At 37.0% G+C, this 13,557-nt stretch overlaps 1 protein-coding gene and 1 pseudogene across 28 annotated transcripts in view; one reads left to right on the forward strand and one right to left on the reverse strand.

The window, feature by feature from the left end:
• KDM4C (lysine demethylase 4C) overlaps nucleotides 1-13,557 on the reverse strand; it is a 460,147-nt gene that overhangs the window by 132,114 nt on the left and 314,476 nt on the right. For all 28 annotated transcript variants that reach the window (XM_072728386.1, XM_072728383.1, XM_072728376.1 and 25 more), the window contains one exon: nucleotides 12,055-12,131. In XM_072728386.1, coding sequence (XP_072584487.1) covers nucleotides 12,055-12,131 — 77 coding nt within the window. The remainder of the gene's footprint in view (nucleotides 1-12,054; nucleotides 12,132-13,557) is intronic.
• On the forward strand, nucleotides 5,044-5,617 carry LOC112921981 (proteasome maturation protein pseudogene; annotated as a pseudogene).

The following is a 13,557-nucleotide window of genomic DNA, read 5'->3' on the forward strand; positions in this document are numbered from 1 at the left end:
CACCATTTGCTTCAACGTGGATGGAACTGGAGGGTATTATGCTGAGTGAAATAAGTCAATCGGAGAAGGACAAACATTATATGTTCTCATTCATTTGGGGAATATAAATAATAGTGAAAGGGAATAGAAGGGAAGGGAGAAGAAATGTGTGGGAAATATCAGAAAGGGAGACAGAACATAAAGACTCCTAACTCTGGGAAACGAACTAGGGGTGGTGGAAGGGGAGGAGGGCGGGGGGTGGGGGTGAATGGGTGACGGGCACTGAGGGGGGCACTTGACAGGATGAGCACTGGGTGTTATTCTGTACGTTGGCAAATTGAACACCAATAAAAAATAAATTTATTTAAAAAAATCTTAAAAAAAAAAAAGGTACAAACAAAAAGAGAAGTTTGCTACTGCCATAATCCAGGAAAGAGGTAATGAGATTAGTCTGGGTAACATGAGCAGGGGCAATTAAAAAGTGACCAGAATTCCAAATTCATTTTAAAAGTAGCCAAGATAGAATTCACTGTTAGATGTGGGTATAAGAAGAAAAGCATCAAATCTAACCCTAGAGTTTTTTACTTCAGCAGTGAGAAGGCCTAGAAACAGGACACCTGGAGAAGAAGATCTTTAATTTGGTCTGGGACAAGGTAAACTGAAGCTATCTATCAGGCACGTGAAAAGAAACAATGCTCATGAAGTTGGCCATAGTGCTCTGCATCTTCGGGGAGAGGCTGAGCTAGACATTGAAACATGCAGGCCACCAATGACTAATTGCTGCTTAAAAGCATCAAAACTATGACAAGATGAGATTACCAGGAAAGAAGTTAGTGGAAAAGAAGAGGCCCATGTTTTGAGGTCTGGGGAATGAAAAGAAGTAATTGGTAAAGGAAGAAGAAAACAAGGAGTGTGTAGGGTCCTGGGAGCCGAGAGAAGACAGTGCTTCAAAGAGGAGGCAGTAGTCAACTGACAGCTAGAGGAACATAAATTTCTACAACAATGTAGGCAAAGCCTGTGACTAGAATAAATCTAAGAAAGAAGTTGGAGAGAAGAACTGGAGAGAAGAATAAACACATGAATGAATAAAGACAAGTCTTTTAAGGAATGCTACTATACATAGGGGCATGGAGAAATAGGCATGCTATATACATAGGGGCATGCACTGGGGGCCGCATCCACGGTGACAGGAGCCCCGGCCTCCTCAGAACCCGCTGACTATGACTCAGGAACACGTGGGGCCACGTCCGCGCTCACAGGAGCCCGGCTTCCTCAGGACCCCCTGGAGGACTCTGGAGGCGTCGCTGGGGGCCACGTCCACATCAGAAGGGACAACTCACAACCACAGGCTCAGTCACTCATCAGGAAATGCATCTTTATGGATTTGGAAAGAACTGAGAGACATTATTACCAAGGGTCCTATTATTATGTGAATGATTCTTCCCTGAGATTCTTCCCCTGTTTCAACTGACACTGAAACACTGTGAACTCTTTGGAAGACAAATGTCAAGGAAATAAATGTTATGCTTTGCTAATTAAAAAAAAAAAAAAAAAAGCTGTGGAGAAGGATCCAGAGAGGGTTTTTTGCTTTATTTGAAAATGGAAGAAGTAGCAGCTTATCTGGATGATCGTGAAAATCACCTAGAGAGGAGAACCCTGCTGGTATGGGAAAGAAAGGGATGAATCATTGGAACTATGATCCTGTGTAGGTAGGAGCAGAGATATAGTAGATAGGATGGAGGTGGGAACTTGCAGATCTTCACAGATGGCTTCCTATTGCTCTGTGAAATAAGAAGTGAATTCACAAAGTGAGATTAAGAATGGAGGAGAGAGATGGGAAGCTTCAAGTGACACAGGTATGAAACAGTCAACCTGGACAGTGGTAGAGGGAATGCATGATGGGGAGGCAACATGAATTATTGGCATCACCAAGGACACATCAATAGTTACGAACTGAAAGCAAGAGCAGTCTGCTGCATGGTGGGTGTTTCTCCACAGCCATATTCAGCAACAGGGGTTGCAGTTGCACAGCAGATTAGATAAGAGGATTTAGCAGGTTGAGTTGTGCCTCGGGAGAATAACAAAATCAGCAAGTGGAAGACTGAAAGCCTGTGCAAGGAAACATAGTAGCTAAAAACAGAAGTAAGAGCAAGAGGGGAGGGAAAGCCTGAAAAGCTGGAAGCAATACTAGGAGTCACAGTAGGGTAAAGGATTGCTAGATTCCAGGAACTAGAGAGTGTGAGCTAGTAAGACAGAAGAAAATAGTCTGAGAAAGATGCCTCAGACTGGGAGAGGACATCAGAATGTAACCTACCTAGTGGAATGCCAGTTAAGAGTGAACACAAAATGAATTACCCTTTCAAAGGCTGTCGTTCTACTGAACACTATTAGTTCATTACTGCAATAACAAATTATCTCAAACTTAATGACAAAATAACACAAATTTATACAGTTCAGTAGGTCAGAAGTCTAAAATGGGTCTAACTTAGCTGAAATCAAGGTTATCATAAGGGTCATTCATTTCCAGAGGATCTCGCGTACAAGGCATTTCTTTGCCCCGTGTCACCTTTAGGGGTGGCCTGGAGGCCCTTTCCATGGCCCCCCTCCATTGGCAAAGCCTGCAACAGCAGGTCAAGAGCTTCTCACTCCACCTCACTCTGACCTTCTCTTCTGCCACCCTTTTCCACAGTCAACGACCCCTGTTGTCTGTGTTGGGTAAACTCGGATATCGTAAGGTCACCTGATTAGCAACCTTAATTCCACCTATTACCATAATTCTGTTTTTTATGCAATATGACAAATACACTCATAGGTTCCAGGGATTAGGAAGTGGACATCTGGGGGGGAGTGCACTTACTATATTGCAACTATTTAAATGTCATCACAGAACCAATGGAACGTAACAGAAAAATATAAAGTCATACAGACTCCGCTTGTTTCAAATTCAATGTTTTCCCTGGATTTATCTTTCTAATTGCAATGATGACACAAATACAAATTTTTTTTTGAGATTTGTAGGGCACCTATCTGATAGCCGGTAGCAAGCCAAGCACATGCTCAGTGGTAAGAAGTGTCTTTATAATTTAAGACTGGTCAGAGGTCATCTACATGAAACTTAATGCGTTTATGTAATTGTATTTCCGGGAACCTGAGCAAAGTACTTCAACTTGAATATATATCTTCGTTAAAACTGTACAACATTTGGCTTTCAAATAAAAACCCAGCTGCTTTATTCTTTCTTCCCAGCATGACCTACAACAAATAGCAAAGTACTTGATTTCTTCATCCTGACACTGGATTAATTTTTGCTACACATGAGAAATGCCTACACTGCACTTTTCCCCCTCCATCTTTCCTAAGGATCCCTTCCCTCATTGCTAGGGAGATGTGCCTTCTAGCCCAGTGACCTCCGGGCATGCACATCCTGGTGTGTAGTACAGTATGTTATGCTCCCCATAATGTCAGTCATTATTCTTCCTGACTTTACTTGTGCTCTCTGGTTGAAGCACTTAAGATTAATGAGGCATTTGTTCTCAATCAAGAAGCTATTTATGAATATAGTTCCACTTACAATAAGCTATGTAGACTTCTCTTTCTTTTTCTCCATTACCAAGTGGAGGGAGGGAAGAAAATGATGTTTATTGAAAGGAAGAAAGTACAGAAAAAAATGATTTGTGACTTTTTAGTTTGTAAGCAGTTCCCTACCAGGAAGGCTTCCACATCATAGCTATGTTGTCAGAATAACTGATACCCTCAAACGTGCTGTTCTGTTTGGTTAAAGTAAAATAATTATTACCACTCTGGCCTTTGTGAGCCAAGGCTTAAGTCCACACCTGTTTAGAATAATCTTCCTCTTCAGGAGGCAAGAGGTAATTGTTAACCCCCAAGTGTATCCTCTCGAATGGGAGACTGTGGTGCCAGCTAGTGGCTTACAGGGACACCTCCATGGAGAAGAGTAATTACATAAGCAACCATTTGGCTACAAACAGCCACCACCCACTTGTGAACACTCTGCCTTTAGCAAGAATAGAGCTTTCTCTTTCTACTAGTTTTACTGTATATAAGGATCAAAGTCAGCCTTTCAGCTGACAGCCTCCCATCACCTGGACTTAACAGTATCTCATGGAATAAAAAAAATACAGCATAAAACACATCATGGGGAGTAGCAGCGCCACCATGACCTCTCAAGGCCATAAGCCAATCTGATCTAAAAATCAATGGCTCTGATCTACAAAGCCACTTCAGAGCTCTTCCTAAAAGAAAAATGTCAATGCTGTTGTTAGTTGGGAAATTGGATTCAGGAGATTATCCAGTTCTGGGCAAGGTCCTCTGGGCAGAAACTAGAGTAAATATGAAAGGGTAAAGAAACTGCTCTACTCAACCACCCAGTAATGCTAACTAACCTACATTAAGCAGGTAACTAATTCTAGTGTAAGTATATGAAAAGTTAGTCCTGGATTAACTTTCAATGGAAACAAGTATCATTCAAAAACACTGTTCAAAAACTGGCCAGTTGCTCAGCCTTCTTCTCACTCTAAAAATAAGGAACTGAGTCTGGACCTGGAAATCTGAAAGCCTGAGTACTGCCCTGAATCCAGGCTCTCTTACCATATTGTGGGGCAATCCAGGGGGTAAAAGACTTACTCTCTTGAACCCTGGTTCATTATCTGTAAAAGGAGATTTCTGACAGAGATGAAGAATTCTTTAGTCCTTGTCAGTATTATATTTTATAGAAGCTGTGTGCTGCTTATATTAGTTTACATTTAAACCAATAGTTTTTCTGAATTTGTAGGTCAAAAATTGAAAAATAAAACTTTACTTTTTCTAAAATAAAAGACTTCAAAGAGCATAATAAGAGCAATTTCTAATATCTATTATCAGTACCATTACTTTTATCTGGGGAATTGAAGGGGAGAAATAAGGGTTGTGTTATGTAGTAAAGGTTACAAACATTAAACACACAAATTATCTTTAATAATCTCTAGCCTAAGAGAACTCCTATTCTAGAAAGAGGGAAAGCACTACATTGAGATTCAACAGAACTAAGTTAGGGAAACAGAAGTGAGTGGCGGGGCGGGCTGATGGTAATAGGGCCCAGTGGCTATTCACAGAGCAAGTGAAGATGAATGCCAGAGGACTTGGATCTCAGCTGAAGGACAGTATTCCAGTTACTGAACTTTCAGCAAGTGGACCTTTTGAACAGCATGATCTTCTTCAAAAAGGTCTCCCTTGTATGAAAAATGAACTTTTTGCCCAGTCATCCTCTTGAATTATCAGAAAAAAATTTCCAGCTCATCCAAGGTAAAATGAATTTTTCTACACTAAGAAATATCCAGGGTCTGTTTGCTCCACTAAAATTACAAATGGAATTCAAGGCAGTGCAGCAGGTTCAGCGTCTTCAATTTCTTCCAAGCTCAAACCTTTCATTGGATATTTTAAGGGGTAATGATGAGACTACTGGATTTGAAGATATTCTTAATGACCCGTCACAAAGTGAACTAATGGGAGAACCACACTTGATGGTGGAATATAAACTCAGTTTACTGTAATCTGTTGTGCTGTTCATGAAAATAGAGGGGCTGCATGTTGTTTATAGTCATCTTTTTACTATAATTTGACGTATACAACATTAAAAGTACTGACACATGAGAAGAAAAAAAAAAGAACTAAGTGAGCATTGCTTCATGTAGATGCACCTCCATCTATAGAACCCAGTCTCAATGTAATGTGGGAACCAAAGGCTACCACTTTCCCCCACCCAACAATCATCCAGCAGAATAAACAGAAAGTTACACGGGTTGGCACTCATTCTTCCCAAAGATCTGATGAACTACCATTTCTAAGAGGTCAATCGTTTTTACCTAAGACTTGACAGGTAAACTAAGGTACACTCCAAAGATCAGGAGTTCAGACAAATACACTCCAACAATGGCTTAGATTCTTCAGTCTACAAGTTTTAGCAACTCCGTGGGAGTGAGTTTTGTAAACACCACTACCCCAGGAATTTCTAGAACTTTTAGAAAAAGACTTCATTTTCCTTCAGAAGTCAAATAAAATAGCTATGTTCAGTCTCAGAGGGCATGAATGGCAACCACTATCCAATCTATAGCTATGGCTTACCTACAGTCAAGCAATTTTAAAAAATGTTTATTTTTAATCATTGCAATTGTATATTCCATTCTTCATAAGAGGAAAAGAAATGCAAATCCTAAATCATCATCAAGATACAGCTTGCTCATATCTGTTACTCCATTTAAAAAAAACAAACAAACAAGCAAAACAAAGAGCATAGTGAATAAATGTGAAGACATATTTCATGTTTGGGTTTTGATTTCCTGGAACAATTCTGGGGCAAAAAAAATGCTATATTATAGATAGGTTATGTTACACATAAACAATACAACTTCATTATTCTATATAGTATAATAAACACTGTTGAATAGATAATAAATGTGCGAAATTGCCTGGTTTGTGCATTTCATAACAAAGAATGAAAACTCCAACCAATAGTGTCTGTTTTTATAACTTTTCATTACAACATCTGCCTCTTCATACAATGGCAATGTTCACCCAAGAATATAATACACAGCTACTTTTTTTCTAAACTGGATTACTTTCAAATAAAAATATTGAAACGAATTATCCTAAATTAAGTATAATAGGATATACTGAAATAAACAAAAAGAAAGGATAATGCATATTTTCATGTATTCCCAAACAGCAAATAGATATGGTTATAGTAAGGCCTTGAAGTCACCGGTTTGTTAAAAATTTCCTTTAGCTCATAAAAACTACACAGATCTGGCCAATAATTACCAATACCACTTCTATTCCTATACTTTTCTGTTACTCAACACCTCTGACTAGGTTAAGAAGTGCACAATAAATTTAGTATGCTGGAACGTTCCCAGTTCTTAAGGAAAGATCATTAGAGCAAAATGGAAATACAAGGCAACACAGAATCGAGGGATTTCAGGGTCAGAAGAGACCTTAGATACAATCTCTAATAGTTCCTTCTCATTATAATGCTTTTAAATCTTTCTTTAATTTAGATTTTGTTTAGATTATAAGTATGTGAGCTACTACGTTTACCTACCCACCCATAATTACTTAAGGTAATAAAAAAGCTCCCTAGTAAGACATAGCACAAATGATACACACTTTATTTGAAATTTTTTACCCTGACAATGTAAAACTAAAGCACAAGTTCAACGCCACCAAAGACACAAGACTGGCAACTTACGATTTGTCAAAGTCATAAATAGGAGCATGATGTGACTTTCCATGATAAGTTACCAATCCTTACATGTAGTTTTCACCACCACTCGTGGCACTAAAACAAAACTTCTCAGCCCCTATCCCCAGAGAGGTCCCTGAAGAAACATCCAAATTACCTATACAGAATCACCAGATAGCTACATTATCCTTAAATTTTAAGAAAAGAAAATCTTATCCATATTCCTTCTTAACCTCTTTAAACTGCTTATATTTATTTACTCTTTAGAATTCTATATTATAAACTCTTCAGATGATAATATAGAAAATCCTATTTTAACTCTACATAATATGAAGCACATGGATTTTTTATTTTTAGAATAATAGTAAGCATTTAGGTTATCAGCCCACTCTAGACATCTAACATCTTTCTTCACAATCAGAAGTGTATCCCTAAAGGAGATTTCAGGTATTTCACAGAAATACCCAGATTCAAAAAAAATTTTTTCAGTGTAGGAATAGAAAAGAAAATGGTGGGAAAAAAATCTCAAAGAAAGCAATACAAATTTTGTATTTTTACAGTGAGAATACTAGCATTTTTAATTAGTAGTAACATGTAGTCATTATACAGTGGAAACTGACAAGCAGATTAGAGAAAACTATAGCAATTTAGGTCAAAAGTGATTAGATTCATATTAAAAATCAAAATAATAAGAAACACATGCTAGAATTAGGGTATTGATGGTCTACACCTAAAATCAGAACTTGGTAATGCTTGGCATGTGCTCTCAAGTCATGCTGTAACAGAGTAAAAACTGCTCCAAAGTCAATTTTATAAATAGCCACAAAAAAGTTGAAAACAAACAGCTGAAAATAAAATAACCCAATACAGTTGGGTTATAAGTCATAAACTCAAATATAGCTTTCAGTTAGTTTTATCTATTTACCTTAGCAGTACTGAATAGGAAAATAGGCACAAAGCAATGATATTTAGTTAGAATGATGGGGTTTAAACATGAGTCTCAGGATAGACAGTATTTGAGGGGTTCTTTATTTCATTTTATTTGAATTTAGATATAGAGCCAGGATCCCAGAATCTAAATTAAGGGACAATCCAAAATTTGTAACTAACCTCTTCCCCAACACATTCCATTGAAGCTAAAATAAGGCTTCTTTTTTCTTGTTTTAATGGATACAAATGGACACAGTAAAGAAACAGTAGCAAAATGAGACCCAGTGAGACTGAAGCCAGACTCTGTAAACAGTGGAAGCACTGAAGGTCACAAATAAAGGTCTGGCCCTATATCTCTGCGGTCACAGTCTTCTAACTTTATGCTTCACCCATTCAGAAATGATGCAACATTGCACCAGCCCCCTTTAGGGGGGCTATAGAGGTAAATGAGACAAAGTCTGCCCTCTGGTTACTTAAAAACTATCATTAACAGTTGGGGCCAGTGATGTCCCTCTTTAGAACTGGTAAATGAAAAGACAGCTGGTCTGTGAGCATTGATTCTACCTTGCATACATCCTCAGTTACCTTGCCAGGGCTGACAGTGACAAAACCAACTACCATCTAACGTTAGATGAAATAATCCCCACAATGTCTTTGCTTCCAAAATTTAAATTATTGCTGCTTAACTCTATGATACAGTTACTATTATAGCCCCCTTTCCCCCCCTAGCATTACTGAAATATAACTGACATATAACATTGTAAGTTTAAAATGTATAACATGATGTTTTGATTTACGTATATATATTGAAAAATGATTACCAAAATAAAATTAGGTAACACATCCATCACCTCACATAGTTTTTTTTACTTTGTGTGTGTGTGTGTGTTTGTGTGTGTGTGGTGAGAACTTTAAAGATCTTAGCAACTTTCAAGTATAGTACTACAGTAAAGTATTTCTAACTATAATTACTAGGCTGTATGTTAGATTCCCAAAAATGTATTCATTTTAAAACTGGAAGTCTGTATCCTTAAACACCTTTACCTATTTCTCTCAGTGCCCCCCCCATTCATGATCACCAATCAACTTTCTGTTCCTATGAGTTCAGTGTGGTTTCTTAAGAGTCCATGTATAAAAAAGAGTATACAGTATTTGTCTTTCTCTGATTTAGTTCACTTAGTATAGTGCTCTCAAGGTCCTTTTATAGCTGAATATGAAATGCCAGTGTGTATCTGTATATATACATGTCATTTTCTTTACCCATTTATCTATCAATGGGAACTCTTTAAAATGAATCGTTAAAAAACAGAACCACCACACTCAATTCTCACATATACCTTATAAAGATAAATACAAGGTATTTCAGGTTAACCTCTGCTTACCCTCCAGATGTGCAAAGTACTTGTCATAAAAGGAAACAGAATTAGCTAGATCACATCTGTTGTATAAATATACATCCCAAGCAAAATACATTATTGGAATATTTTGCATTCATGATGAATAATAAGTCTTACTTTCACAAAGTACATTTAAAAAGAAAATCCAAGGAAATAATCAGGAATAGAGATAGTGAAGTACAAACCAGCTTAGAAATGTCATCTGACTTCCCCTGCACTGTTAGATTCCCATCAGCTCCTTTGGAGCCTCCATTAGAAGGAGTTCTAAGGCTTCTTGGAACCTAAAACTGACAATGTGAGATTGATTCCTGAAGATGTTAAGTCTAAAGATACTTTTAAAATGCAATCATTGGGGGGCCTGGGTAGCTCAGTTGATTAAGCATCTCCTTCCAGCTTAGTTCATGATCTCAGACTCCTGGGATCAAGACCCGCTTAGGGCTCCCTGTTCAGCAGGGAGCCTGCTTTTCCCTCTCCCTCTGCTCGTTCTCTGTGCTTTCTTTTAAATAAATAAAATCCTTCAAAAAAATGCAATCATTCAGGCCACAAAATCCAAAGAATCATACTTGTCTACTAAAAATTAACATTGTAACACTTCATAGCTGCACTAAATAAGGGAATTAAAGCCAAAATATTGATATTATCAGTTAGTTCTCTGCAATGCTTAAATTGAAATTCACGGATTTCTCAGGAGAAAAAAACAGGAATCAAGCTTCATAGACAAAAGTTCACTTAAATGGATAAACTAAAAACCCAATTGGTGCACTGGGAATTCAGATATTTCTACTTAGAAATAAGATATAACATGGGTCTAAAAAAATTATTGTAAAACTGTATTCAAGATTTTCCATTTCTATTGCAAATTGAAAGAGATTTACATGGTATCAATAATAAAATACAAAAGACATATTGCATTTTCTAAGAGTGTGAGGGGTTAAGATTAATAGCAGCTCTAAATTCTAAAGAGTTATTAATCTAGTATTTCCTTCTTAAAACATGCTAAAGGAAAGCAGCATAAACCATCACAAGCAGTCTTAGAATCAGGGTGGATAGCCTAGGCCTGGCCCTGGCTCTGCCATGCAAGGGACAATGGTACCTTGAATAACAGGATGGCTCAGAATGTGAGCACAGGAGTCAAGCAGTAACTGTGGATGGAACAGAGAATTCTTCATGCCTTGGTGAACTGGATTAGAATGTCTCTAATCTCTAAACCTACACTTCAGGGTGAATGAGAGGACATCACTGGCCAGACTAATTCTACATAGCTTTAATTGGACTCACATAATAAATATAAGACCTGCATGGTAAATAAGAACTTAATATACTTATTACAGCAGGACTTCCTGGCTGATTTTAAGATACTCTGTATTTACAAAATTTTTATTAATATAATAATCACATCAAAGGAAATATGAAAATGTTTTCTGGGCCCACTAATGAAAGATTTCTTAAATTGGGGACATTATCTCTAACACCAAACAGATCAGATTATTTGGGCTATAAAGAATGTCCATACTCTCTCCCATTTTTCCTTCACTATCTAAAGTGAATGCCAGCAATAAAATCATTCAGAAATACATTCTCAGACATCATTAATTTATAGTCACCACATGTCTCTTTCAACACGGAGAGCTAAATATACATATCATGACATAAATTTTTATCATGCAAGGCATTTTCCTTATATTGTCCTTCAGGTTTTTAACTCTGGCTGCAAAGAAATTTAATTCATTGTCATTAGAGATCATTGAGAAATAAAGCAAACGCTACTATTACAAATGAAATTATCTCCTCTAAGATCAAGAGTGAGGGATACAATGTTGAGAGCTAACAGGTCCTAACTTTCAAAAAAGTTCTGATGCTTCTTGAAACAGAATTTTTAAGAAATATCAAGGTAGCACAACACTAAATGGAAAAATAGGTAATATGGTAGATTAGTGGAATAGAACTCAGTGCTTGGATGTAAGCTAAAGTTTCAACAGAGTTTGTCAGGAAAAACAATTTAGATGAGGAAAAACCTGTGTGCCCTAAGTCAGGTATCATTTGTTGTTGAAAGATTCTGTTCCAAGTTCACGTATCACCTGGCACAGAGAAGACCCAAAAGTTTATTGAAGAATGCATATATGAATGAATCAGTGGGAAAGTTATGTGTGAGCACGGTTTCATCAGGGGCCAGCAAAGATCCTGACCTTCACTGTTACCTAGAATATTTATTTTCGAGAATTGCAAAATAAATCTGGGCAGGAAAGATGAAGGAATATTTTAGACTTGATCTGATAAACTGGCAGTCTCTGTAGGCTCCTGAGTAGAGGAGTTACACCTAGAAATTTATTTAATATTTCTATGATGAGCAGAGCCATCAGAGAGGATGATCTGAAAAGACTAGAAATATAGGTAAGAATAGAAGTGCACATAAAAGCATGGGTACAGCCTTATCTTATTGCTAGATTTAAATGTGTCCACAGTGGAGAGAGTGAGAAGAGGTGTTAAAAGATAGTAAAATAGGCCACTTACTGCTGTCCATGCATTTCTTTTGCAACGGGCACATAGCCATCCATCACAGATCTCGTGAGAAGGGATACCATAGCAACCTATAAAATAATAGTATGGATCCACGAATTAGGTCTTTTGCATTTTGGTAATATTATACATCTTAGCACTGAATAAATAAAATTAGAACTGCCTACCATAATACCATCTTTGATTCTCACTGCTTAGAACAAAATATAAGCAAGGCTGTCTCTAAGATACTTTTGGTTCTCATGCCTCATAGCTAATAGGATTTCAGTCCCAGGAAACATGAGAGCATAGGTCTTAATCATTACTAATGCTTACGATAGTTCTCAGATAATTCTTGAATGGGCAACATTAAATTTCTAATTTGTTGGGTCTAGTCCTTTACTCATACAAAACATATTTCAAAATAAGTTGCAATTCATAAAGGAAAATTTGGGGAAGATTTAAAATAATACAATAAATAAATTGACATATTTTGCAAGTTAATATAATTTAAAACTACATTTCATAAGCTTTAATCTCAGTGATTGGGATAGAGGATGCACAATTCATGGTTAGTGATGAAGGGGTATCTTCAGTTCTATTTGTAGATTCAATATATGCTTGACTCAAATAAATGGGTAAGGAGATACCTGATGATGCAAATACAAGCAGCAATTATACAGTACCAACAAATGTGTAACTGTGACTGCCTTTCAAAGGGCTTTGAAATTTTAAAGAAGTAATTTTTAATATCAAATTTCTATAACATTTAAATGAAAGAGAAAATAACATAAATGTAATTTCCAAACAAAAGCCTATCACAGTTAACCAAAACTATAAAATGTTTAGTTCGGGGCACCTAGGTGGCTCAGTGGTTGAGTGTCTGCCTTTGGCTCGGGTCATGATTCCGGGGTCCTGGGAACAAGTCCTGCATCAGGCTCCCCTGAGGGAGCCTGCTTCTCCCTCTGCCTATGTCTCTGCCTCTCTTGTGTGTCTCTCATGAATAAATAAATAAAATCTTTAAAAAATAAAATAAAATGTTTAGTTCAAGCACATGTTTATGAAATACTATAGCTAAATTGTATAGCCTGTACATTTGGGAATCAAAATTAAATCCTAGTTTTTGTGAAATGATGCATTGGCTATTATATACTTATAATAATGTAGATTGAATGCATATATGTCTGTGTTACAGACTGATATAAGTACAACAAAAAGGTTGCTATATTTCAAACACATTATGTTCAAACCTCTTGGGGAAGCTGACAGTATCTAATCAATCAATAAATGATAGCGAGGCTATTTCAGCCCTAAGGTAAGACTGGTGTTTCTCTGGGGTATACAGAAGAAAATACCTATTATTATAACCATTCATGCTACACTGACAGAGACAGACCATACATAAGTATGTTAACATGACATATGATTTGGTAAGATCTGGAATATTAAAATGCTTTAACATAGACTTGTAGTATATGACAGATCCTTTTTCACATTTTAGAGGATTTACATGGCAGG

Source organism: Vulpes vulpes, chromosome 12, assembly GCF_048418805.1.
Source record: "Vulpes vulpes isolate BD-2025 chromosome 12, VulVul3, whole genome shotgun sequence".
In the NCBI taxonomy this organism is placed as follows: Eukaryota; Metazoa; Chordata; class Mammalia; order Carnivora; family Canidae; genus Vulpes; species Vulpes vulpes.